Source organism: Sebastes fasciatus, chromosome 18, assembly GCF_043250625.1.
Source record: "Sebastes fasciatus isolate fSebFas1 chromosome 18, fSebFas1.pri, whole genome shotgun sequence".
NCBI lineage: Eukaryota > Metazoa > Chordata > Actinopteri > Perciformes > Sebastidae > Sebastes > Sebastes fasciatus.
Window position 1 is genome coordinate 28,328,049 of NC_133812.1, and position 24,855 is coordinate 28,352,903.

The 24,855-nt window shown below is 41.1% G+C and overlaps 1 protein-coding gene across 10 annotated transcripts in view; it reads right to left on the reverse strand.

The window, feature by feature from the left end:
• Nucleotides 1-24,855, reverse strand: part of LOC141755857 (unconventional myosin-VI-like) — a 131,238-nt gene that overhangs the window by 23,139 nt on the left and 83,244 nt on the right. For all 10 annotated transcript variants that reach the window (XM_074615144.1, XM_074615142.1, XM_074615141.1 and 7 more), the window contains exons 19-28: nt 22,129-22,167; nt 21,846-21,939; nt 18,135-18,265; nt 17,942-18,019; nt 14,636-14,765; nt 11,636-11,726; nt 10,938-11,088; nt 8,531-8,739; nt 4,922-5,000; nt 274-446 (exon numbers count right to left, since the gene is read on the reverse strand). In XM_074615144.1, the coding sequence (XP_074471245.1) occupies nt 274-446; nt 4,922-5,000; nt 8,531-8,739; nt 10,938-11,088; nt 11,636-11,726; nt 14,636-14,765; nt 17,942-18,019; nt 18,135-18,265; nt 21,846-21,939; nt 22,129-22,167 (1,175 nt within the window). The remainder of the gene's footprint in view (nt 1-273; nt 447-4,921; nt 5,001-8,530; nt 8,740-10,937; nt 11,089-11,635; nt 11,727-14,635; nt 14,766-17,941; nt 18,020-18,134; nt 18,266-21,845; nt 21,940-22,128; nt 22,168-24,855) is intronic.

Consider the following 24,855-nt stretch of genomic DNA (forward strand, 5'->3'; position numbering starts at 1 on the left):
AGCGAACGCCGGCGGATGGAGCAGATTTACTACGAGTGATATTGCAGCGCAAGGAGGGGAATTTGTTTTGGCACCGTCTTATTTACTCATAACTAACGTCATTTTCTTAAAGACAAAAAAACAATCTAGTGAAGCCAGTCTTGCTAAACAGACCTCCTTGAGCTTGTTGAGACAGGATAATGACCTTCCTCGTCGAAGTATCAAAACTAGATATAAAAGCAGCCGTCAGACAGCGTTGGCGTTCCGGTGTAACACGGTAGTTGTGTCGGTTACCTGCGCAGGCCGGAGTCGTTCTGCACCTCCTCGGGGATGAGCTCGGACTCGCTCTGAGCGATCCTCAGCGCCAGCTCCCGGTCCCTCCTCTCCTGCTCCAGGACGGTCTGCCGAGACGCGTCCTCCTCCCGCTCCGCCTGCAGCTGCACCTCCATCTCGACCTGCATCTCCGCCTGCACATAGAAAAGCATTTTACTGGCGGTGAGAACGTCGGTTATCCACCTGCCTGTGCTGCTGTTAACATATGTTCATGAGTAGAAGTGTTGGAGGAGAGTTCTCTACCATCTGCAGGTGTTAAATATCCACCGCAGCAGCACGGTTAGTTAGTGCCGTCTGCTGCGTTCGCTTCAGGACATTAGAAATGTTCTTTTTCAAATACATCTGACAGCTCTGTGAGGAGGGAGACGGTGTTTATGAATGCACATATCACCCTACATCCTACGATATCTGCAGCTGTCATGTATCACAAACATTTCACAACAACAACATGCTGTTTGGTTTGGAGGTGGGCCGTGATCGTCTGGTCACATTACTGCTACTGAAGGAAAAACACAAGTTTCTGTTGTTTACAAGTGAGATTTATAGTTTAGAGTTTAGATCAACTGTTTGGGACAAAATACCTGTTGATTATTTGTCCGTCAAGTAAGGGCTTCACGTCGGCGTCCACACGGTGCTGCATCGCCCTGACGTGGTTTATTTCACAACAACGACCCGCTAGCTGTACATTATCCCGCTTATTACACGGCTACTTACTGAAGAAATCAATAGTTTGACACAAAAACGGTCCTCCAGAGTCCGACAGAAGAACTGCTGCCATAGCAACGGTCTGTTATAAAGAAATAACAGAGCACAGAACGCCGTGTTTGACCAATCAGAATCCGTATTCAACAAAGCCGTGTAATAATCAATAATAATTAGCTCTACCAAGGTTTGTTTTCGATTCGATAACATTTTTGGTCGCCTAAAAATGTCTTAAGCGTTCGGTTGTACTTAGCTCCACCCTCTTCTGTCTCAAAAAAAAAATCAAGATGGTGACGACCAAAAATGCCGAACTCAAAGCTTCAAAACTGTAGTCCACAAACCAATGGGTGACGTCACGGTGGCTACGTCCACAAAAAGCAAATCTAAACTATGCTGCACCAGTGGAAACGGTAACTTGTTGGTATTCATGGAAGCAGAAAAGGAACGCCGGACACCCGGTGAAGGGGGCGGGGCTAAACCCGGCTGATTAATGCTCCGGTTTCCACCTTTTCTTCATCAAACAACTTTCATAACAAACGTCTCCTTGACCGACTCAGGAAGGACACGAGGAACTGAAGGTGTTCAGTTCATTACAAGAAGTTCATCTTTACATGAAACACTGAGGATACGGATGAACGTTTGTTCTTCTCACACCGTTATGATTTATGAAGCTGTTGATTGTTTATGTTGTGGATCAGCTGAGTGAGCAGCAGAATACTAGATTCTGATTAGCGTAGAAGTAGAGAAATAAACCTCTCATGTCACCTCCTCTCGTTAAACCCGGAGCCCTGTTGGAGTTGGCAGAGGGGGTCATGAACATTTAGAAGAGAGAGGAGGACGTGCTGGGAAGCCAAACAACCGTGAGCTGGTGGGAGTGCAGGAGATTTGTGGGTAACCCAGCCTGGGGCTCCGGGCCCCCGACCAGCGGCTTTGATCACCACTAAAATCTATACTTGATCCGGGCCGGGTCGGCGCCCCGGGGAACCGCGGGAACCAGCCAACAGATGGGCTGGACGGAGACACGCTGGATGATAAAACATGAAACCCAGTGAACCGTACAACGTGCTCTCTCTCTGCTCCGTCACACAGACACCAATGTGTTGGCATTTGTTGAAACGGCGAGACTGATGCATCTGCTGCAGGTTGTGTTTATCCTGCTTTTCACATGTCTGTCACGGAGAGTTCTGCCGTCATCTCCCAAACCGGGAGACATTTCCAGAAACACAATACAACAATACAAGTTGAGCTCTGTAGTTTCAGCTGATATTTGTTTATATTGGGGCAAATCGGCACCAAATAAAAGTGTGCTGAATTATCTATTAGCAGTTCCTGTTTGCAGTGTATCCATATATTTACAGACAAGTATCACTGGATTACTTTGATACTGAAGAAAGCTTTAAAACGTGAAGATTCTCAGGCACGTTCTGCAGTTATAAGGAGCGTCTTTGATCTGTGATTTCTAAGCAAAATGATGGATGTTTATTAGTGATCGGCACCATTGAAAGTGTGCCGAGTTATCTATTAGCAGCTCCTGTTTGCAGTGTATCCATGAATATACCTTCTTCACCTATATTTTGGACATTTTTCAGCCTATTTTGCGAATATTTTTAGAATTTCTTTCAGCCTTTTTGTTGACATATGTCACACTTTTATTCTGCCTGACATTTTACGGTCTTTCTTTGGCATTTCTTCAGCCTTTTTTCAGATTTTTCAGTAATTTATTGGACATCTTTTGAACATTTTTCGGTCTTTCTTTGGCGTTTCTTCAGCCTTATTTTTCTGCCTCATTTTCGAACCTTTTCCTGACTTTTTTGTGACTTTCTTCTGCGTTTTTTCTGACTTTTTTCTGACTTTTTCTCCAACATTTTTCAGCCTTTCTTTGGCGTTTCTTCTGTCTTTTTTGTTTAACACCATTAAAAGTATGCTGAATTATCTATTAGCATCTCCTGTTTGCAGTGTATCCATGAATATACAGACAAATATAACTGGATTACTTTGATACTGAAGAAAACTTTAAGATCTGCATTTATAAGGAGCGTCTCTTTTCTATGATTTGTAAGCGGATTTGTGGATGAACATCGGAGAGAAAGATTTTTTCTTTGAATCTAAAAATATGTGTATCATGCCTGTGTTCAGATTTCCTCAGTTTGAAAACCTGCGCTATAGAATAAACTGCTTTTTACATGAACTTCAACGTGATTCATTCATTTTCTAGAGATGATCTTGAGATTGCTGCTCTAGTTTCAGCATAAACACTGGATTTAAGTTGATGTGCGTTGAAAACAGGTGAATTAATCTCATTAGTTTGGTTGATTTCAGGGTTTTAGGGCTAAAATTGTAGACAAAATGACACCTAAAACCATTCCTAAATATGATTTAATCCTAAATCCTTCGAGTGTGTCGTCCTGTAAAGTCAAATGGACGAAGAACACAAACAGACAAAAGTCCCACTAGTTTATTTTTAATGTCCAGTGAGTGCTTGAGTTCAGGTACCTGAGATTTCAGTAAATCTAATTACACTGTGGAGTCACTGATCACACAAAGTCTTCTTAATAAAGCAAAGAAGAGCTGAAATTTGATCAAACTCACTCAACAAGGGTGTCACTTTTACGCTCAGCTTGGAAATCTGTAACTTGTTAGACTTAATATTTACTTAATATTACACAATATGAACTTAATTTAACATTTGTCTACATTATAATTCTATGTCTACTCTGTAATTCATGTTTGTTCGTCCTGGAAGAGAGAATCCCTCGTTCTAGTTTCACCTTTCTTTACTTTCATTTTAATTATAATTATCTGTGTAGTTTTCTTCTGAGTCATAAGTAAGTCAAATCTGAACACCTTCGATACGTATAGTTTTAGATTCAATGTGACGTACACTTTCTGTGAATATCATTATCTCTGATGTCCATCATGGATATAGGTAGGCCCACTAATCTGCTTACAAATCAGAGGAAAAAGACGCTTCTTTTAACTGCAGAACTTTCCAGAGAATCTTCATGTTTTTAAGGTTTTAAAAGTTTAATTTAAAGTAATCCAGTGATATTTGTCTGTACATTTATGGGTACACTGCAAACAGGAGCTGCTAATAGATAATTTGCCACACTTTTAATGGTGTTTAAATGTCAAACAAGAAAGACAGAAGAAACGCCAAAGAAAGGCTGAAAAATGTTGGAGAAAAAGTCAGAAAAAAGGCTGAAGAAACGCAGAAGAAAGGCTGAAAAAAGTCACAAAAAAGTCAGGAAAAATGTCCGAAAATGAGGCAGAAAAATAAGGCTGAAGAAACGCCAAAGAAAGACCGAAAAATGTTGTAAAAATGTCCAATAAATTGCTGAAGAAACTGTGAAAAAGGCCGAAAAACGTTCGAAAAATGTCTGAAAAATTACAGAAAATGACAGAAAAAAAGGCCAAAAAATATCTGAAATAAGGCTGAAGAAACGCCGAAGAAAGACTGTAAAATGTCAGAAAATTGTCCCAGAAATGTCTGAAAAAGGCCGAAGAAAGGCAGAATAAAAGTCTGATATATGTCCAAAAAAAAGGCTGAAAGAAATTTGAAAAATATCCACAAAATAGGCTGAAAAATGTTCGAGATCAAGTTGAAGTTGTAGACTTTGAAAGCTGGAGACACTTTAATAGACTATAAATCTATGAGATTTCATGGTCTATAAACGGTTCTGTCCTTTTATATATTAAATATATTTATAATTTCACCTGAATTTCACCTCTTCCATGTACTTTACTGTCCTTATGCCAGCCTTGCCCCGGTGTTACGGGCCAGATAGCGGTTACAAGTGATGCTCAGTTCATGATGCGATCAGAGGCTGCAGTGAACCATCTGCAAACAACTACTGGCTTAAAACAACAACAGCAGGACGCCTGCAGCGACAGACCCAACAACACCCACCTGCATCTTCCTCTCCTCCTCCTCCCTCCTCTTCCTCTCATCCTCCTCCTGCTTCCTCTTCAGCTCCATCTCTGCTTTCCTGTTGGAGGGAAACAAGAGTACAGATGTAAGTTAAAGAGGAAACATGACCAACGAGAGAGAGGCGTTGATTAAGAGGAAGAGAGAGAGGAACAGATGGAGAGTGACACAAAGACAAAAGAAATGGAGATGTATTACGGAGCAGTGAAGGAGACAGACAGAGATGGAGGGATGGAGACGGAGGGAGAGAAATGAAGACAGATCAGTGAAGTGAAGACACCGACAGCCTTCTTCTTCTTCTAAGGAGTAATGAAAGACTACGGAGCCTCCGTGTTGTTGTTTTAGAAATATACTATCAGTATTATTATTAAATTTCATTTTTAATAATAACAATACCTTCTCATGAGTTATTTTATATGTTTTTGTCATATATGATCTTTCCTTTTTGTTCGTATTTGAGTTTTTGAGTCCACGCCTGTCGTATGAAATGTGCTACATAAATAAAATTTGATTGATTGATAAATATAGACGCAACTCAACCCGTTCTGCACAACGTGATTGGTTGACGCCTTTATTCAAGAAGCAAAAGCTCAAAAGACAAAACAGGAGCTGCTAATAGATAATTCGGCACACTTTTAATGGTGTTCGAATGTTAAACACCATTAATATGTCTGAAAAATGTCTTTAAAAAAGCTGAAAAATTTCCAAAAAAAGGCTGAAAAAATGCTGATGAAAGACCAAAAAAGTCCAAAAACAAGGCAGAAAACTGTCCAAAAAAGGCTGAAGAAACACTGAAAAAATATCCGGAAAATGTCTTTAAAAAAGGCCGAAAAAGGCTGAAGAAACGCCAAAGAAAGACCGAATTTTTGGGGAAAAAAGCGGAAAAATGTCCGAACTTCGAGTTCAATTCCTTTATTTACGGCTCCGCAGCGAGAAACGTTATCGTCTCCGACCAAAACTCCGGCGTCTCCCCTGTTCCCTCCGGCCGCGGTCGGGAGGCTGAGGCAGGAAAAGCCAACACTAGGATCAGCATTGATTCATGGAGAGACCTTGGTCTGGTCAGCTAACATTACTGCCAAGCAGCTGAAATATAGAGTGATATTGTGGTTTTAGCTGACGTGTGTCTCCTCACTGTGTTGAGCGATGCTCCTTCATGTCTATGTAGAGCGAGCACAAGCGCCAGAAACAGGACGCTGACTTTCGTTCACTTAACGGCCACAGGTGTCGTTAATAAGACATTTCTGATTCTTACAAACAGTCCCTTTAAATCCAACAAATCCATCCAACAAAGAGAAATATTCTCCTCTGTTGCTCTTAAACTGTTATGCTCTCGCTCTTTGCCTTTTTATTTTTGTCGTGCACTAACGCTATGGCATTTCCTGCTCACTCCTGACTGCTCGTCCTCTCTGGTCATCCAGGAATTGAAGGTTATTCTGCTGCTGCACTAACGGCTCTAAATAGAAACCAACAGGCCCAGAATAAAGGAAAGAGAAACAGCAGAAACAGCAGAAACAGCAGAAACAGCAGAAACAGCGTTCTCTCTGCAGTCACAGAGGAATGTAAAGTCTGCTGGGAGACACTCCCATCAGCTGGCAGGCTTTAACACATCATTATAAACACTGTTTGGATCTGTGATGAATAAAACAAGGTATCACAGTCACCAACTATGACCTTCAGTCTGTGACCTCCAGGGGAATCTTGGGAGTTCATAACTTGCCAGAGGAGGAGGAGGAGGAGAGCGAAGGGAAGGGCGAAGTGGGCCATAAAATCTGGGGTTGTCATCTCTAATGTCTTACATTAGCGGGTAGTGGTTTGTGACGAACACAATGGTCCCCATCAGTCCTACTGGAAGACTTTGCAGGTAGAGAGGAGGACTGAGGGAAGAAGACAATCTGGGCGGGAAAGGACACTTTTTCGGCGTGCAGAGCTTGATGGATTTAAAACCTCACCGGCCACTTACATGGTGTAATTTAGGAAATAGAGAGGGACACGTCAAGGATAGTTGGGTACCTGAGAGCAGCCAACAAAGATGGAATACAGATTTTCTTCATTCTTATATGTTTCTCTATTTTCCTGCAGCGCTGCACAAACAGGAACGGATGTGGAGGTTATCAGACTCGCCTTAAAGGAGATAGTTCAGGTGTTTCTCAGTGTGGTTGTATGAGGTTATTATTTAATCATTTCAATTTAATTAAATCATTTTACAGCTTCAGTAACGAACCAAGTTAGCAGCAATTGTTTAACCCCAAATCTAACATCACAAACACGTGTCCATATTTTCCTACAGTTTATAATCGTATCTGTTTATAGATTAAACATAAATAGACAATAATAAACAATTAAAATAAATAAATGACTCAATAAATGAGTATATTGGTCATTAAATGTAACAAAATAATATTAAAAATAAATGTAGCCATTAATTAATATATAAAATGTGACATAAATTGATATTTCTGTTTTGATTTGCTTCTTTATTTATTTATTTTGTATTAATTCACTTATTTATTTACTCTTGTGTTTCATTTTCCTTTTGATTTTTTTAATAGATTTTCATATTTATTTATATATTTTTACATTTATTTATTTATTATTGAATTTATGTTTTATTTATTTACTTTTGCATTTATTTTTTAATTATTGCAAGTTTGGGGATATAAAGATCAGGGGTGAAATGCAATTGGAAAATCGTGCATAAATAAATAAATAAATACATAAATAAATACATGTAAAAATAATTATAAAATAAATAAATGCAAACAATAATAAATAAGTTAAATAAGGGAAAATTAAACAGAAGAGTAAATAATTCAGGGAATTAACACAAAGATAAATAAATAAAAAAGAAAATTAAAACAGAAATGTAAATTTGTGTCACATTTTATCAATTAATTAATGACTACATTTATTTTTAATATTATTTTTGCTACATTTAATGACATATTTATTAATTTATTTTTTATTTTGGCAGGTTCCGTCCTCCATATAAATCAGGACGAGACATTAACAACTGAAAACATCAGCAGAGGATGTTGAAGTACTGAGACCTGAATTAGTTAATTCTCTATGAAGATTCGTTCTGTCTGGTTCACCATCAGACTATAAACCAGCCAATCCTGAATTTAATTAATGAATACGAGTCTTGGACACTGCCGTGCCGAAATGACATCAATCAAACGTGACCTGATTTCAGACTTTTCCACAGAAACTGTTTGTTTGTACTTGTTTCTCATCGCTCTGCGGTTGTGACCTTTGACCTCCCATCGCTATTGTTCTCCCGTAGTGATGGATGGACGCTGGGGAACCGAAGCTCATTCTGCTGCTGTACTCGGTGTAAATCACCCCGGACACGAGCGTCAGCAACAGGCCGGCCTGATAACACTTTATAGCTCGTATATAAAAATAAATCCTCATTATGTAAATCCCTAAACCGAGTGGCCGGTGAGTGGATCTGTCCACTGCAGCGGTTTTCACTGACGAGTGGACTTTAACGGGTCGGAACTCGCCAACTTTAACAAGTGCCTCTTAATTTTTCTGGCTGCGTACGTGATAGCAAAACAAATGTTCATGTCGGTTAACAGTCCCACTTACAGTCGCCGGTCTTCCTCCTCCTGCTTGCGTTGCTGCTCCTCCTCCTCCCTCCTCTTCTTCTCCCGCTCCATCTCCTCCTCGATGCGTCGCAGCCGCTCCCGCTCCTCCTCCTCCTTCTTCTTGTTCTGCATGGCGGTCAGCAGCTGCTCCGACCGGGTCACCAGGGACTTGTACTCGTGGTCGATGTCGATCCGGGTCATGATGGTGCTCTGACGGGACACAGAATCAGAACCGATTTATAGAGATGTTCCTGGACTACAGGAGGTCGTTTCAATCTTTAGAAGATGAGTTTAATCATGACGACGACTACTCTACATTCTCAACTATTTACTGCAGTGAAATAAATAAATATATACATTTAAAAATAATTACAAAATCAATAACAAATAAATGCAAACATAAATAAATACAAAACATTCATTTTTTGGCCATTTTTCAGACTTTTTTTCCAGATATTTTCAGACTTTTTCTGACATTTTTCATACTTTTTTTTAGATTTTTTTTCAGACTTGTTTTTTTTGACATTTTTCAAATTTTTTAGATTTTTTTTCAGACTTGTTTTTTTTTTTTTTTTTTGACATTTTTCAAACTTTTTTTCTGAAATTTTTCTGAAATTTTTTGGGGTTAGGGTTAGTTTTAATAACCCTCACAGGTACTGCATTTAGCATAAAAAATATGCTCAAATCATAACATGGCAAACTGCAGCCCAACAGGCAACAACAGCTGTCAGTGTGTGTGTGCTGACTTGACTCAGAGGTCAAGGGACCCCTTTGAAAAAGGCCATGAAAGTTTGTCCTCGCCAAAATTTTGCATAAGTTTGGAGCGTTATTTAACCTCCTTCATGACCAGCTAGTATGACATGGTTGGTACCGATGGATTCATCAGGTTTTATAGTTTCATATGATACCAGTATCTTCACTCTAGGTTCGATCGATTGCAATAATGCGTTTAAGAAATTAGTGGCTTTAAAACAAATTAGCGTGTATTATTGCATTAACCTTGACAGCCCTACCAAAAACACTTAAAATACAGGCTTATATGATGTGTATTAAATCCTTGGATTTCTCTTAAATTGAGGTAGATAAGTATTTAAATAATAACACATATGGATATTATTTGAGAATTTACAGAAGTGTGAATACAGTAGGGTTAAAGTAGAGTTCACTCTAGCTTTAAAAACTTTACGTTATTTGCGTTATTATCGCGTTAACGTTGACAGCCCGAAATTAAAAGTAAAAAATTATTGCAACAAAAAATGCTGTTGCAAATCCTCCCTGTTTTTGAGGTCTCAAGGTTGGCAGGTACGGCTGGATGATCACCTGTTGTACACAAATAAATCTCATCCAGCAAGTTTATTTCCTGTCGTCAAAGTAAAGCTGTCAGCATCTATAATCAGGGACTAAAATATACAAACATCTTTGAGGATGTTCTTTACTGCGATCACGGAGATGTCAGAGCTGCAGACAGACACTGAAGCACCAGACTGTAACGTCTCTACCGGAGCATCGTGAATCTCACAGGTCACCGTCGCTGCATGTTCAGGTGTCGTCAGAGCTGACGGGGCGGCGGTGTAAAACCTGCGGAGGGGAAACGTGTTGCCGTCTGGCAGCAGATGAATGTTCATACGAATCTGCTGTCAGCGCTGCCAGTCGCTGTACAACAAAGCTACAGGGACAGGATGTGACAGGCAGCGTCTCACCGCCGAGTCCCTCGACCACAGTTTGTCCTCCTAATCCCGACATTTACCGCCGAGAGCAACCTGTCACACTCAGACCTCCATGACCTCTCTCTCTCTCTCTCTCAGGTAAGAAAAGCAAAGAAGACGGCAACACTAAACTATGAAAATCAAACTACTGTATGACGTTAAAAGATTCATGACATTCATAGGCAAGATTATCTGAAAGGAAGGCACACAATTTAGTTTAACAGCAAATAGCATTATGATAATGAGGAGTCTCATTCCATCAGTTTGGGTAAATATCTCTGAATCATAATGTCAAACATCTCTTCATCTATCCACGTGGAAAAATATATATATAAGTAAGAAAAACATCCCAATCTGGACTTTATCATTCAATATATATATTATTTCTTTAATTCTTGGGGATCAAATCTGTTCTCATTTCGTCAAGCAGGGACTTACGGCTCCACCTGTCTGTCAAACTGCACCAGCGTTCGGTTTAATTTCATGCTGTCCATCATTCACTGAGAGTAGGTGGCACTTTTGTCAAAACGGTGGAAATCCTATTTCTGAAAACAAAAACTCTTCACACGTCTGTCAGAGCAGACAACACGACAAAAAGAGCTTTCACTGACGGATACGGAGGATTTTATATATAATTCATAGTTGAATAATAGCACACATACACACAGAGCCAGATGAGGTCCAACAGTCCGTCTCACTCACCTTGATTTTGACCATCATGGAGTCGATGGCGGTGTCCAGCTCCTGGATCTGTTTGCTCATCTCCTGTTTGCCCTCCTTCAGCCCGGCCACCACCTCGTTGAAGCGGTCCATCCTCTTCTTCAGGTTACGCACCTTCACCAACCCGTCGATGCTAAAACACAGAAAAACAAGTTTTACATTTAAACTGTTTTAAATTCCATTAAGTTGGGTTAATATATTTTAAAAAGTAAGGCAGCAGAGGCAGAGAGTTTTAGTGTCTGATAGGGGTCAAGATACCGAAACACTGGGTCCTACACTGGGAGGAAGAAGAGAACAGGAAAGAAGAAGAGGAGAGAAGAAGAAGAAGAAGGAGTAGACGAAGAAGAAGAAGAAGTAGAAAAGGAAGAAGAAGAAGAAGAGACAAAAGACGAAGAAGAGACAGAAGAAGAAGAAGAAGAAGTAGAAGATGAAGATGAACAAGAAGAAAGAGTAGACGAAGAAGAAGAACAACAACAACAACAACAAGGTGTAGACGACGAAGAAGAAGACAAAGACGAAGACGAAGTAAAAGTAGAAGAAGAACAAGAAGAAAGAGTAGAGGAAGAAGAACGAAGAAGAAGGAGGAGACGAGGAGGAGGAGGAGCAGGAGGAAGAGGAGGAGGAGGAAGAGGAGGAGGAGAGGAGGAGCAGGAGGAGGAGAAGAGGAGGAGGAGACCCACCGAGGCTTGTGCTTCCTCCTGCAGAGCCACATCCGAACCGTCTTCTGCATCTTGATACAGGCGCTGGTCCGATACAAAATCTTGTTCTTCACTGAAAGAGACAGAAAGAACGGAGGTAAAGAAAAGACCTAATGGGACAGGTTACGATAGAAGAGAACTAGTTTGTACAACGTGATATGACATGTTGGATATCGTCACCGTTAGTGTTTAATGACGTCGGTGCCGTCACCTGATCGTCATGTTAAAAAAGGTCATCATAGTTTTTGTTAACAAAATGAACAGTGATGTACGTAAGAGGAAACCAAGACATTGATCCTCAAGAGGCCCAACCTCTACTCGAGCTCCTGAGGCTGGAGGAGACCAAGAGTCCCAACCTCTACTCGAGCTCCTGAGGCTGGAGGAGACCAAGAGTCCCAACCTCTACTAGAGCTCCTGAGGCCAGAGGAGACACCAGAAGCACTCCGGTTATCACTCTTTTTCACCAGCTATCGACACTTTACAGAAACAAATTGGTCTCGTGGGGAAAAGGCTCGACACCCTCCTGTGAGCTCCTTCTTAGCCTCATCGCTCCAGAAGGGGGCGCCAGTTTCTGTCTCCAAGTAAAAGAGAAATTAATAACTACTCAGAATAACTTCATCATTATAAAATATGTCCTGTCATCCTCGTTGATGTTCTCCATTCTTAATGTAATTTGATTTGCTTCCATACTCGGTGGTGAATGGTTTACATTCTGTCTGGTATATTTGCAGAATTTCTGATTTTCTTGACGCATTATGTGTGGTTCTTGTGCAGAATAGATGTTTTTATCCGTCGTGCCAATGAAGCAAGTTTGAATTGAACTGAAGTTCAATGTTCAATGTCGGACAAAAAAATGTCTGAAAAAAATGTCTGAAAAATGTCAACAAAAAAAAAATGTCGGAAGAAATAAAGTCGGAAAAAATTCTGGAAAAAAAAGTCGGAAAAATGTCAAAAAAAATGTCGGAATAGATAGTCAGAAAAAATGCTGAAAAAAAATGTCGGAAGAAAAAATGTCTGACAAAAAAGTCTGAAAGATGTAAAAAAAAAATGTCAGAAGAAATAAAGTCGGAAAAAATTCAGAAAAAAAAAGTCGGAAAAATGTCAGAAAAAATGTCGGAATAGAAAAAGTCAGAAAAATTCAGAAAAAAAATGTCGGAAGAAAAAATGTCTGGCAATAAAGTCTGAAAGATGTCAAAAAAAAATGTCAGAAGAAATAAAGTCGGAAAAAATTCAGAAAAAAAAAGTCGGAAAAATGTCAGAAAAAATGTCGGAATAGAAAAAGTCAGAAAAATTCAGAAAAAAAATGTCGGAAGAAAAAATGTCTGGCAATAAAGTCTGAAAAAAAAGTCTGAAAGATGTCAAAAAAAAATGTCGGAAGAAAAAAAGTCTAAAAAAAAAGTCTGAAAAAAAAGTCTGAAAAATGTCAAAAAAAATGTCGGAAGAAATAAAGAATGAAAAAATTCTGAAAAGAAATGTCGGAAGAAAAAAAGTCTGACAAAAAAGTCTGAAAAATGTCAAAAAAATGACGGAAGAAAAAATGTCTGCGTGATTCTTGTGCAGTATGGATGTTTTTATCCGTCATGCCAATGAAGCAAGTTTGAATTGAACTGAATTGAGGAATTTAGAGAGAGAGAGAGAGAGAGTGATAATAAAAAAGAAGAGCTGGAGAGCCGGAGAGGTGACGGGTGAAAGATTAATAGAGACGGAGATCGATAACATCGCCACTTTGCTGCCAAATTTCATTTCATCTTGTTGTGGCCTCAGAATATTTAACGTCCACGCCATCAATAACTGACTTTGCATTTACTGAACACAGACTGGTGGTACTTTATAAATCCAATGAGGATCATCTAACTGCTGCTGTAACATTATAAGACACATTCATACATTCATTTAACGGGATATGATGATATGCTCTGGCAACACTTGCTTCTGCTCAGTTGCTGCTGATGAAGCTCATTTTGATCGATAAAGAGAACAAAGAGAGAGAGATGGAGTGACGTGACGAGGAAGAGAAAAGGATTGATATATTGGTAGAGATATGAAGAGATTAATAGAGAAAGACAGAAACAGAGTTAGAAGTGTTATGATGGCAGAGCGCTGTGACTGATAAACACAAGACATGCCACTCCTCCAGGAGCTCAAGCCCACGTTATTAAGAGCAGCTCTGCTCGGCGCCGAGGGTTTGTTTTCACGGTTTGCACTGTGCTCCGTCCACAAGGCCCCCCCGGGGATTTCTGTGAGCCATCTGTGCATAATGATCCATCTCTTGTTTGCATGATCGGATCTCCAAAAAAAATGTCTGGGAAGGATAAGTAGTAAATGTGGTGAAAGTGACGACAGAGAGGAGCGACAGGCAGCAAACAGACACTGTGTATAAACCACAGACTGTATATAAGAGGTAGGGCTGACAAACGCCACTCATTTACTTTAACGCATTAATTGTGATTTTACGGTTGTAGCGGCTCAGTTTTAAAGCTAGAGTGAAGATACTGGTATCATATGAAACTATAAAACCTGATGAATCCATCGGTACCAACCATGTCCTACTAGCTTGTCATGAAGGAGGTTAAATAACGCTTCAAAGATACGCTAAATTTTGGCGAGGAAAAACTGTCATGTCCATGTTCAAAGGGGTCCCTTGACCTCTGACCTCCAGATCAGTGAATGTAAATGGGTTCTATGGGTACCCACGAGTCTCCCCTTTACAGACATGCCCACTTTATGATAATCACATGCAGTTTGGGGCAAGTCATAGTCAAGTCAGCACACTGACACACTGACAGCTGTTGTTGCCTTTTGGGCTGCAGTTTGCCATGTTATGATTGGAGCATATTGTTTTATGCTAAATGCAGTACCTGTGAGGGTTTCTGGATCAATATCTGTCATTGATTTGTGTTGTTAATTGATTTACAATAATAAATATATACATACATTTTGCATAACATTTTTTTACTTTGCCCCGTCACATCTACTGCTTACGTTTGATGACGGACAGAGCGCCCCACTGGCACTTCTTCCAGCGGCTGTGGATGAGCCACGTGTTGACCTTCTTCACCAGCTCCGCCAGGTGGTCCGGGTCCGACTTCATGATCTGGTCGAACTCTGCAAACTGAAACAGAAGAGAGAGAGGTACGTAGTCAGAGCAGTAAAACAACCCGTTAGTCTTCTACGACCTGAGAAACACTGAGAGACGTTAATAAAACACCAGATGGATGAAGTTTACTGAAGTATCTTAAAGCCCATTAGGACTATCTGAGAAGGAATCGTTTTAGATTCAATAACATAGATGGAGAAAGTGTTTGCTGACTTTGTAAAAAGCGACTGCCTTACAGCAGAGCGATAGCTCCACTAACGTCCACTAACGTCCACTCACTGCAGCTAATTGTAATTACATAAACGAGCTTTATCTCCTGAACAGGAGGTAAATCTCAGCTCTTCTCTCTCGGACCAGATGGACAGACTCAACCTCACACAAACTGATCTAGATTCTGATTTATTCTTTATTGTCCCTCTATAGAGGAAATCACAGTCTGTACACAATCAAACACGAAACACAACACGGTGTAAAGCAACAACAACACAACTCCGTTACAGGCTGGTTAAGGCAGTAAACTCCCCCCAAAGACATTTGTTTTGCAGATTGATCGTCTGTATCTCCAGCCAGAGAGGAGGTAGAAGGTGAAGCATGGGTAGAAGGAGCTGCAGGGGTCGTAAGGTCAGGGATCAATGAGGGCTGCAGGTTGGGAGCGGAGGGAGGCCAATTATTATAGGAGACATGTTGGTGAATTTCAGGAGCTTGTTTCTTTTGGTGAGGGTGTGTTGAAATAGCAGGTAGCGCAGTACCAGAGGATGGGTTCAATAATAATAATAATAATAATAAAATATATAATATTAATATACTGTGTGTTTTACGTATTTTAGAATTAGCTAATTTGGTTTTGGCTAGATTTTTTCTTTTTTTTAAAAGTGACATACGACGGCATATTAGGGCCACTATAGGTTAAAAAAAAAATGTAAATTAAAAAAAAATGAAGGAGCCGGGGTAGGGTTAATATTCCAAGAAAAAATGCACAATTTCCAAAATTAAAGTTGTAAATTTACAAGAAAAAAACTTGGATATTCTCTGAGATTATAGCGGTACATTTACGAAAAAAAAGTCACAAATTCACAGGAAACAAAATTAATACATTTATGAGGAAAAACTCAGATTTTATGAGAAAAATAATGTGGATATTCTCTGAGATTAAAGTGGTAAATTTACAAGAACATTTTTTTATATTTTCTAAGATTATAAAATAATAAATTTGCCAGAACAAACTCAGACATTTTCTGAGATTAAAATCACAGATTTACAAGAAAAAATTCACAAATTAAAAAAAAACAAAAAAAAACTTGAACATTCTCTGAGATTAAAAAGTCATACATTTGCAAGAAACCGTGGTAATGCCAGCCGCTGTCTTGAATTTCGTTGTGCCTAAAGTAGTGTTCATATGGTAAGGACGGCGTCGGTGGTGTGACGAGGTTGATCCGACCTTGCAAAGTGAAGTGATCTTGAACAATTTGTTTTAGAGATTATTTCTCGAAAATGTATTACTTCAAAATCTCAGAGAATATCCACGATTTTTTCTTGTAAAATATTTTTTTTTCTTGTAAATTTATGAGTTTTTCTTGTATATTTACCACTTTCATTTCAGAGAATATCCATGTTTTTTCTAGTAAAATCTGAGTTTTTTCTTGTAACTGTATCACTTCAAAATTTCAGCGTATTCAAGGTTTATTCTCGTACATTTTCCAATTTAATCTCAAAGAATATCCATGTTTTTCTAGTAAATTCTGTGGGTTTTTTCTCGTAAATTTATGACGTAAATCTCAGACAATATCCAAGTTTTTTCTAATAAAATACGTTTTTTTCTCGTAAATGTATGACTTTTTTCTCATATATTTGTGACTTTTTCTTGTAAATTTACCTCTTTAATCACAAATAATATCCATCTGAGTTATGTTTCTCATAAATTTTTGACTTTTTTTCTTGTAAATTTGTGACTTCTACTCATAAATTCATGACTTTAATCTCAGAGAATATCCATCTATCCATTTTTCTCTGAATATCAGCCCCCTCCCCAGGCTTCGTAAGGCTTCTGATACGCCGTCGTAGACAGCCGTATAAGATACCTAAACACATAAAAATCAAGGTTCCTCATCACACTGATGTAAAAATCCTATAAACCCTACAGTAAAAAGTCCAGCTCACTGATTTGCAACACAATCAGAGACTGTAAATCAGGAGGATAGATGCATCTATCCACACTAACCGTGAAGCAAAACCTCCGGTGGTTTCCTCAACGTCTATCATCATACTGCCAAACCCCCGTTCCTACTGTCAAAGCATTACAGATTAGTATCTGCAGGCTGTGAAAATCCATTCCATATTTCACTCACCATGGCCAGAAGCATGAACGTATATATTTTATTTCTATTTGAGCTCTTCGGTTTTCTCTTCGTCAGTCATGCATCTTTTATAACAACAAAGTCAGATTTAATAGCGGCGCTGCTGAATGCTTTCTAACACTTACTACACTTGATTTAAAAGTCTGCTGAGAGCTACTCTGAGGCGGTGCAGCTGATATTTGTTGTGTTGTGATCCTCTGTAAACCTCTGACTGCAGAACCTTGAGAGTCTGCCGCTGCTGAGTTCACATTATTATTTCCTTCATGTGTCCTTATTGTCAGTTTACCCAGTTTGGTTTCTTCACACCACCACGTTTGCATAGAGAGCCTCCAACCATCGGTGGCTCCTCGCCGGCTAAAACACTTATTTTACAAGTAGCATGTGACGTCTATCCTGGAGGTACATCACCGCCTCCCGGAGCAAACATCACATCCCTGATGCTTCCTCGGGGACGTGACGAGTAATGAAAGCATCCCAGTTCAGCCTACAGAGGACGTTAGTATTAATTCATTCCTGGGAGTTAAATCTACAGTGTCACAGTTACAGTTTGTCCTGCACACTGTGTACTCAGGTCCTCTGCAACAAATGCACACACTTCCACAAATCCCCCCTCCACTCCCTGGAAACCAATATGTCTAACCCAAATGTGATGAATTATTCATCTGGTGGAGGAATAAAAACCCATCTGTTGGCTCTGGTTCTGCTCTCACCTCACCTCAGCAGCCAAAATGACTAATGTGCTCTCCCTCTGAATCTATTGTCTTTCTGTTGGGGGGAACAATACCATTATTAGCTCGTGAGCAGAGGGAATAGAGCAGGTTTTCATAAAGGTCTCACCTTCCCGGGCCGGAAAAACACTCTGGTCAGGCCGAACTTGTAGTCGTTTTCATTCAGTCCCAGAGCTTTGAATAAAGCCTGCAAACACAAACACGTAGAAACATCAATAAATATGGAAATGTGGCTGTATTGAGATGATAACAAAAGGCTGGGATCGGAGCCAGCGACGTGGGGGGGGGCTCGGAGGACTGACCTTGCAGAAGAGGCGCGGGTCGAGGCGGCAGAGTTTGGGAGGCATGTACTGCTGGTACATGTTGTAGAGTTCATGGAAGGGAGCCCTGGAGGGGAAGCCGCCCTGCATCAGGTCCAACACCGACACCATACCTACCGGGGACAGGAAGGAGAATCTCATCGGACAGGAAGTTCAAGTTAAGTTCAAGTTCCTTATATTGGCCCCTTTTCTGTTAGTTAACATGGTGAGGTGTTTAGTGGGCGGAGCCAGCTAACATCGTGACGTCATCATGACGTCGACACTAAAAGGGTCTAAAGGGTTTACAAGTATCAAAAACTCTCAAGTACCAAAAGCTGACATCTGGTCAGATTCATAATTTGGTTTATTTATTCTTTGAGCAGTTAGTTCCTGATTTAAATCAAAGTTTTGCCAGCTGTGTTCTGAGTCCAGGTTGTCGTCCGACTGATTGGTTTTATACAGACTTTCATTAGTTTTGCAGGAATTTGGTCATAATTTTGGTCATAATCCAGGTTTGACCTGACGATGGCGCTAGATGAAAAGTCAGAGGATCACCAAAGTTATTACAATGAAGGGGAACATCCCCATTATGAACCCGGCAGTGTCATGTCGGTACTCCCCCGTCTAATCCAAACTATCGACGCTTCGATTCCCAGTCCAATAAAAGTGATAAAGAGCTTGGCGGGGTTCCGTATCTGAGCAGGGCATCGTTGAGTTTGTGTGGATGGAAGCATAATCGGACTCTCTGAGGATATTAAACGCGAGCTCATCATTTCTTTTCTTCTAAATCTGAGGTGAGGGATGGGGGGGGGGGGGGGGGGGGGGGGGGGGAAACTGGATGTTTGATTTGGGGGAAAGTTTAAGAAGATGGTTTTGAAGTCACAAAGCAGCATCACAAGACAGAAATCTGGATCTACGACACAGGACACAGGAAATAACGGCAGCCAAGGACTTTGGAGAAGGACGAACATGTTATCTAAGGGACGTCACAATACCATACTTTAAGTAGACGATACCAACACCTGTGAAACTCCACGATTCTCCACACCCAATCTGATATCACGGTAAAAAACTACACTATAACAACAAGGCAAAAGTGAGCATCACATTCCACCGCTCACTGCTTGACCACTACTAAAGTAGGGCCAAAGGTTTTGCCCTTTAGGAACAAATGGAATCAGTCTATTGAGCACAATCTATCTTGTAATTAGCTCACCATCCTCAGGATGAAGTCAGTAGAAGACAAGAGTTTGAGTTCTACTCCGGAAACGAAATAGAAGTCGAAGAAAATCACAGTTTTTGGCCAAAATCGCAAACATTTTGGGAACCCTGGACTTCTAACCCCCAAAAGGCACAACTAGACCAGACTGCCAACCTGCACACCAAATCTGAAGTTCCTACGTTAAATAGTTTCAGAGTTCTGCTCCGGAAACGAAAGTGTGACACGCGAACGGACGGAAGGACTGACGGAAGGACTGACGGAAGGGCTGACGGAAGGACTGACGGACGGACTGACGGAAGGGCTGACGGAAGGGCTGACGGAAGGACTGACGGAAGGACTGACGGAAGGACTGACGGAAGGACTGGCGGAAGGGCTGACGGAAGGACTGACGGACGGACGGAAGAACGAACGGAAGGACGGACGGAAGGACGGACGGAAGGACTGACGGAAGGACGGACGGAAGGACTAATGGAAGGACCCTACGGAAGGACGGACGGAAGGACTGACGGAAGGACTGACGGAAGGACTGACGGAAGGACTGACGGAAGGACTGACGGAAGGACGGACGGAAGGACTGACGGAAGGACGGACGGAAGGACTAATGGAAGGACCCTACGGAAGGACGGACGGAAGGACTGACGGAAGGACGGATGGAAGGACTAACTGACGGAAGGACGGACGGAAGGACGGAAGGAAGGACTGACGGACGGAAGGACGAAAGGACGGACGGACGAAAAGACGGACTGATGGAAGGACTGACAGAAGGACAGACTGACAGAAGGACGGAAGGACGGACGGAAGGACAGACTGACAGAAGGACGGAAAGACGGACTGACGGAAGGACGGACGGCATTATTCTATAGCTATTACATTGTGTAATCAACATTTACTGAATAATGGTAAGTTAAAGAAAAGCACTTTTCAACAGCGTTTCTTAGAAACCGACGAGGTGAACTTCAGTTCTTCAGAGTTTGTTTTTGTTGGTTGTAAATGTTTTGGATGGTGAGTCACTGCTGAGGTGTTCTGTCCCTCTGTTTGTCCTTGGTCGGTTCTTTATCTCTCTCTATTTATTGTTCTACTGTTTATTTTGCGGAGCTGAAGACTTGTATTTTACTAAATAACAGTTTGTTTGTGTGGAAGGAACAAGAAGAGACAGGATGTACTGGATGAGACGGATGAAGCTCGGCGGGGGTATATTCAAGCTAAAAAACTAAAACTGAAATAAATTTACATTTATTTTTATTAGTTTTTTTTAACCAGACGACCAGATATCGTTTCAGTTTAGATTTTCTTAAAGGATCTTTGGACCGGACGTCACAACATCCGGGTGAAAGATCAGCCAGACAAAACAAAACGACTGTGAGGGATTTACGGTGCTGGAAATCCATCATGTTTGTTTTGATTGTGTTTAGTTTAGTCAGTGAGGTTTTTGCTGCTAAATTACCGCAACTACATCATCATCATCATCATCATCGTCGTCATCGTAGTCATCGCAGTACGCAGGTTTTGGTTGCCTAGTAACGGCAGGCGCACCAGGAGCGCAACCTCCACAGCACCTTTGATAAAAGGATGAAAGCAGCACGGCTGGTGTTTTCCTCACGTTTTAAGATGCAATATGTGAACGGCCCTGAAAGAACGCTTAGTCAGTAACGTCACATGCACGTGCACGTGCACGCGCACACGCACACGCACACACACACACACAACATGTCGTCGGAATAAGCCGGGGAGGAACAACCTTAAAAACATCTGGAACAACTAACTTATTCAGAAACGTATTAGACTGTAATTCATTCATGTGGTGATTATGGTGCGTTCAAGCTCTACTCAGTAAATCAAGTACGAGGCAGTGGGAAATTAAACGCTATCATGATGCGTTCAAATGTAATCTTCTAAAATGTAGTTTTTGGCGAGAAACTTGAATGAATCCAGATGTTTAATCTTAAGCAATATAAAATAGACAATAGATAGATATTAACTTTGTTACACTAAAGGTCAGCTTATAATATAGAACTACAACTACTAATGCCAAGATTTTTTTAATCAAAGCATGTAAATATTTAAATAAAAATGCAATATTTTATTTCCTAATCATTTGAATTGTGTGTTTTTATGCAAATAGCCACTACAGATGACAATAACAATATAATAGAATAACATTTAGAGGTTTTGACGGTTGGAATTTAGCACAACATGGAAGTGAAAGCAGCGCTATGTTGTATTTAAATGAGAAATTGCATTAAAAATATTTTGTCTCTTAAAATCAATGAATAATCGTGATCTCAATATTTATCAAAATAAATCTGAATTATCATTTTGGCCGTAATCGTGCAGCCGCAGGAGAAGGTATGTTGTTTTACCACGTAATTTGAGAAATATAAAGAATAACATCATAAAACTAGAATACACTTCATTATATGATTAATTATCCACATTCCAGGGAATCTCAGGAACTCTATCAACCCTAGATCTAAACAGAAAGTCCCACTGACCGGAGCACTGCAGCTGGGAGAGAATCTGAGCTCCTTCAAACTGGTGGCTGACCATCTTCAGGTTTGGTTTGATGCAGCGGATGAAGCTGGAGCCCTGCAGGAGAGAGAGAGAGAGAGAAACAGCAATCATTACAGTAACAGCAGAACCGAATCAGGAATTCATGACATCCATCTCAGTGTGAGTCAGGAACATGATGCTCTGAGCGTCTCGGGGGGGAGGAGAGAAACAGAAACTCATCTTTACTGCAGCTCTAACATGAAATCATCAGGAGGAAACACTGACCGTGCCGCGGAGCTTCTCCAGGAGGAGATTCAGCTGGGTCTGCACAAAGAAGAAGAAGAAGAAGAAGAAGAGACGTTTATGTTTCTGTGTGATCAAATCAAAGGTAGACTTTATGTGAACCTCAACAGGCCGAGACAAAGACTCACATTGACATCTGGTTCATGTAGTTTACTTTTATTTCCAAAAACATCCAACAAGACACAGCTGTATCTCATATAACACATACTGTGTACCAAACCAAAAGAAAAGCACCAGTTATAACATTATACACGCTTCTATATAACTTCAAATAATATATGTTTATGTACAAAATAATAATAAATAAATTGCACACCAAATAGCAAAAGGAAGAAAAATAAATGCAAACACTTTGAAGTTTATCCTGAAGAAGAGAAAGAGAGACTTTCTACAGTTATTTGGCAAATTTAAAGGTGCTCTGTGGAGGTTTTGACCTCCAGTGGCGGTCGGGATCCCACCTCAGCCGGCGCGCCCCGGCCCTCACTTTCATTGCGCCACAGGGTTTTGCTTGCACCCTCTGACTCGCACGTACGTTAAGACTCCTTGGTCCGTGTTTCAAGACGGGTCGGGTGGGTTGCCGACATCGCTGCAGACCCATGGCGCCTTTTAGGTGGGCCGAGCCCCGCCCTGGGGGCACGACGCGGTTGGGGCACACTGAGGACAGTCCGCCCTGGTGACACTTTGTCCACGGCCCCGGGAAGCACCTGCCTTTCCGAGCCGACCTAGAGCCGGTGGCGGCGCGTCGCCTCGTATGCGGGACTCCCCAGCCTGCCGTGTGTCGCTCACACCCTCCAGCTGGCTGTTAGCGAGGGTCTTTAGGCACAGAGAAGTACTCGTATCGGTACTCGTATCGGTACTCGGTATCGGCGAGTACCCAAATGTCAGTACTTGTACTCGGTCTGACAAAAAGTGGTATCGGTGCATCCCTAGTTAAAACGGTTAAGTCAGGGTTGAAATCTCCTGATCTGTAATGATACAACACTTCACTGGCAGTCAGGAGGCACCAACAGCCTCCTGTACGACGGTCCTCTCTGCACGGACAGACCCAGACTTTCAATGTGTTGTTATTATATTACTGTCTTCAACAAGAGGAAACCATTAATCTGAGACGGTTCGGAGCTGAAGATGCTGCTGAGTGGACGAGAGAAGAAGAGTCCGTGATAAAGCCTCTCAGTTCAGTATGCATTAACAGGAAACCTCCGAGTCTGCAGGCTGTCGAGGGTCAAGAAGGATTAATTCTTTCTATTTGATGTGAGTCACAGTGAACACCAGCAGGGCAGCGCTGCTGATAAGCACAGCGTTTAGAAATGTGCATCATCGACATCTTTGTTCAACGGCTGAACTGCGGGTAGTCCGTTTTCTCCAGCTTTGCGGCCCAGTCGGGCGGTGCTTCTGCTTCTGATAATAAGGTGATGAGGTTTCCTCTTTGTTTTAATGGAAGAACATTAAAAACGTACAGCGTTTTCATTTCATCATATTTCTTTTCACGTCATGAATTATTTTAAAGTATGAATTATAAACTAAACAAAGAGTTTTACAAAAGAAATGCTTCATTCATCAAACTATTTTATTATTGATGAATCATTAATATTCCAACAATAACTTTCTCCAGTCTATAACTTCTCATTACTCGTCGTGTTGGTGATGAATTATTCAAGCTCATTCTAAAGCCAACGTTGTCACGTGACCGTGGACGTGAAGAGCATCTGCGTTCTGTGAATGTAAATATATGTAGACGTTAATTAATGTGAACTAATTAGGGTCAATAATGGAACGAGAGGAGAGAGCGCGGTAAAGACGAACAAACGGCGATCAAACAGTGACAGGTTGTAGAGAGGACGCGGCGGCGGCGGCGGCTGCTAGCAGCGATTAGCATAACAGCCGTGTTCTCATTCGTCCACTAACGGCTGAATAATCTGACTTCATCATCATATCTGAGTCCTTTTGGTTGATGTTCTAACAACAGTAACGTCCAATCAAAGAGCAGACAGAGGCGGTTTGGCTTCGAGAACATGCAACTTTGCAAATTTCCTCCCGGCGTCACAATTCTCCCGCATTTCTTCCGATTTATGGTAAATTTTCACACTTTTTTCTTTCTCCTTTTCCTTATCTCCACCTGTTTCTGGAACGGTGCAGCATCTAAAGGCTCTACCGTTCCCACCCGGACGACAATAGAGCTACACACACTGTCGTTTCCCGGCAGAAGAGAACAGTCTATGCTTGTGACTCACGTTTGAGCTGTGCTCGCTGCAGCGTGCAGCACACAGCGCCCAAAGTTGGGCTTTGCTTGACGTGGCAAAATGCCATTGTGGCGCAGCACCAGCCGTTGGAAATAATGTGTTTCAGAGCGTAGTGGTGCTGTTGTCGAAGGGCCAAAGGTTTAACCCTTTAGGAACTAATGGAATTAGTCTATTGAGCACAATCTAGCTTGTTATTATCAAAAAATTTAGGGCACCTTGGACTTCTAACCCCCAAAAGGCACAACTAGACCACACTGTCAACCATCAGACCAAATTTGAAGTTCCTAAATTAAATTATTTCCAAGTTCTGTTCCGGAAACGAGGACGGACGGACAACTACGTTATCGCTGCGGTATAATAATGAATAAAAACTGATGAATATTAGTTTATACCAGAGATTCATACAAGTTCACGCCGGGGGGGGACGAATTATTCTCTATTCTTTCCTGAGAATTAAAGGTCAAATTAA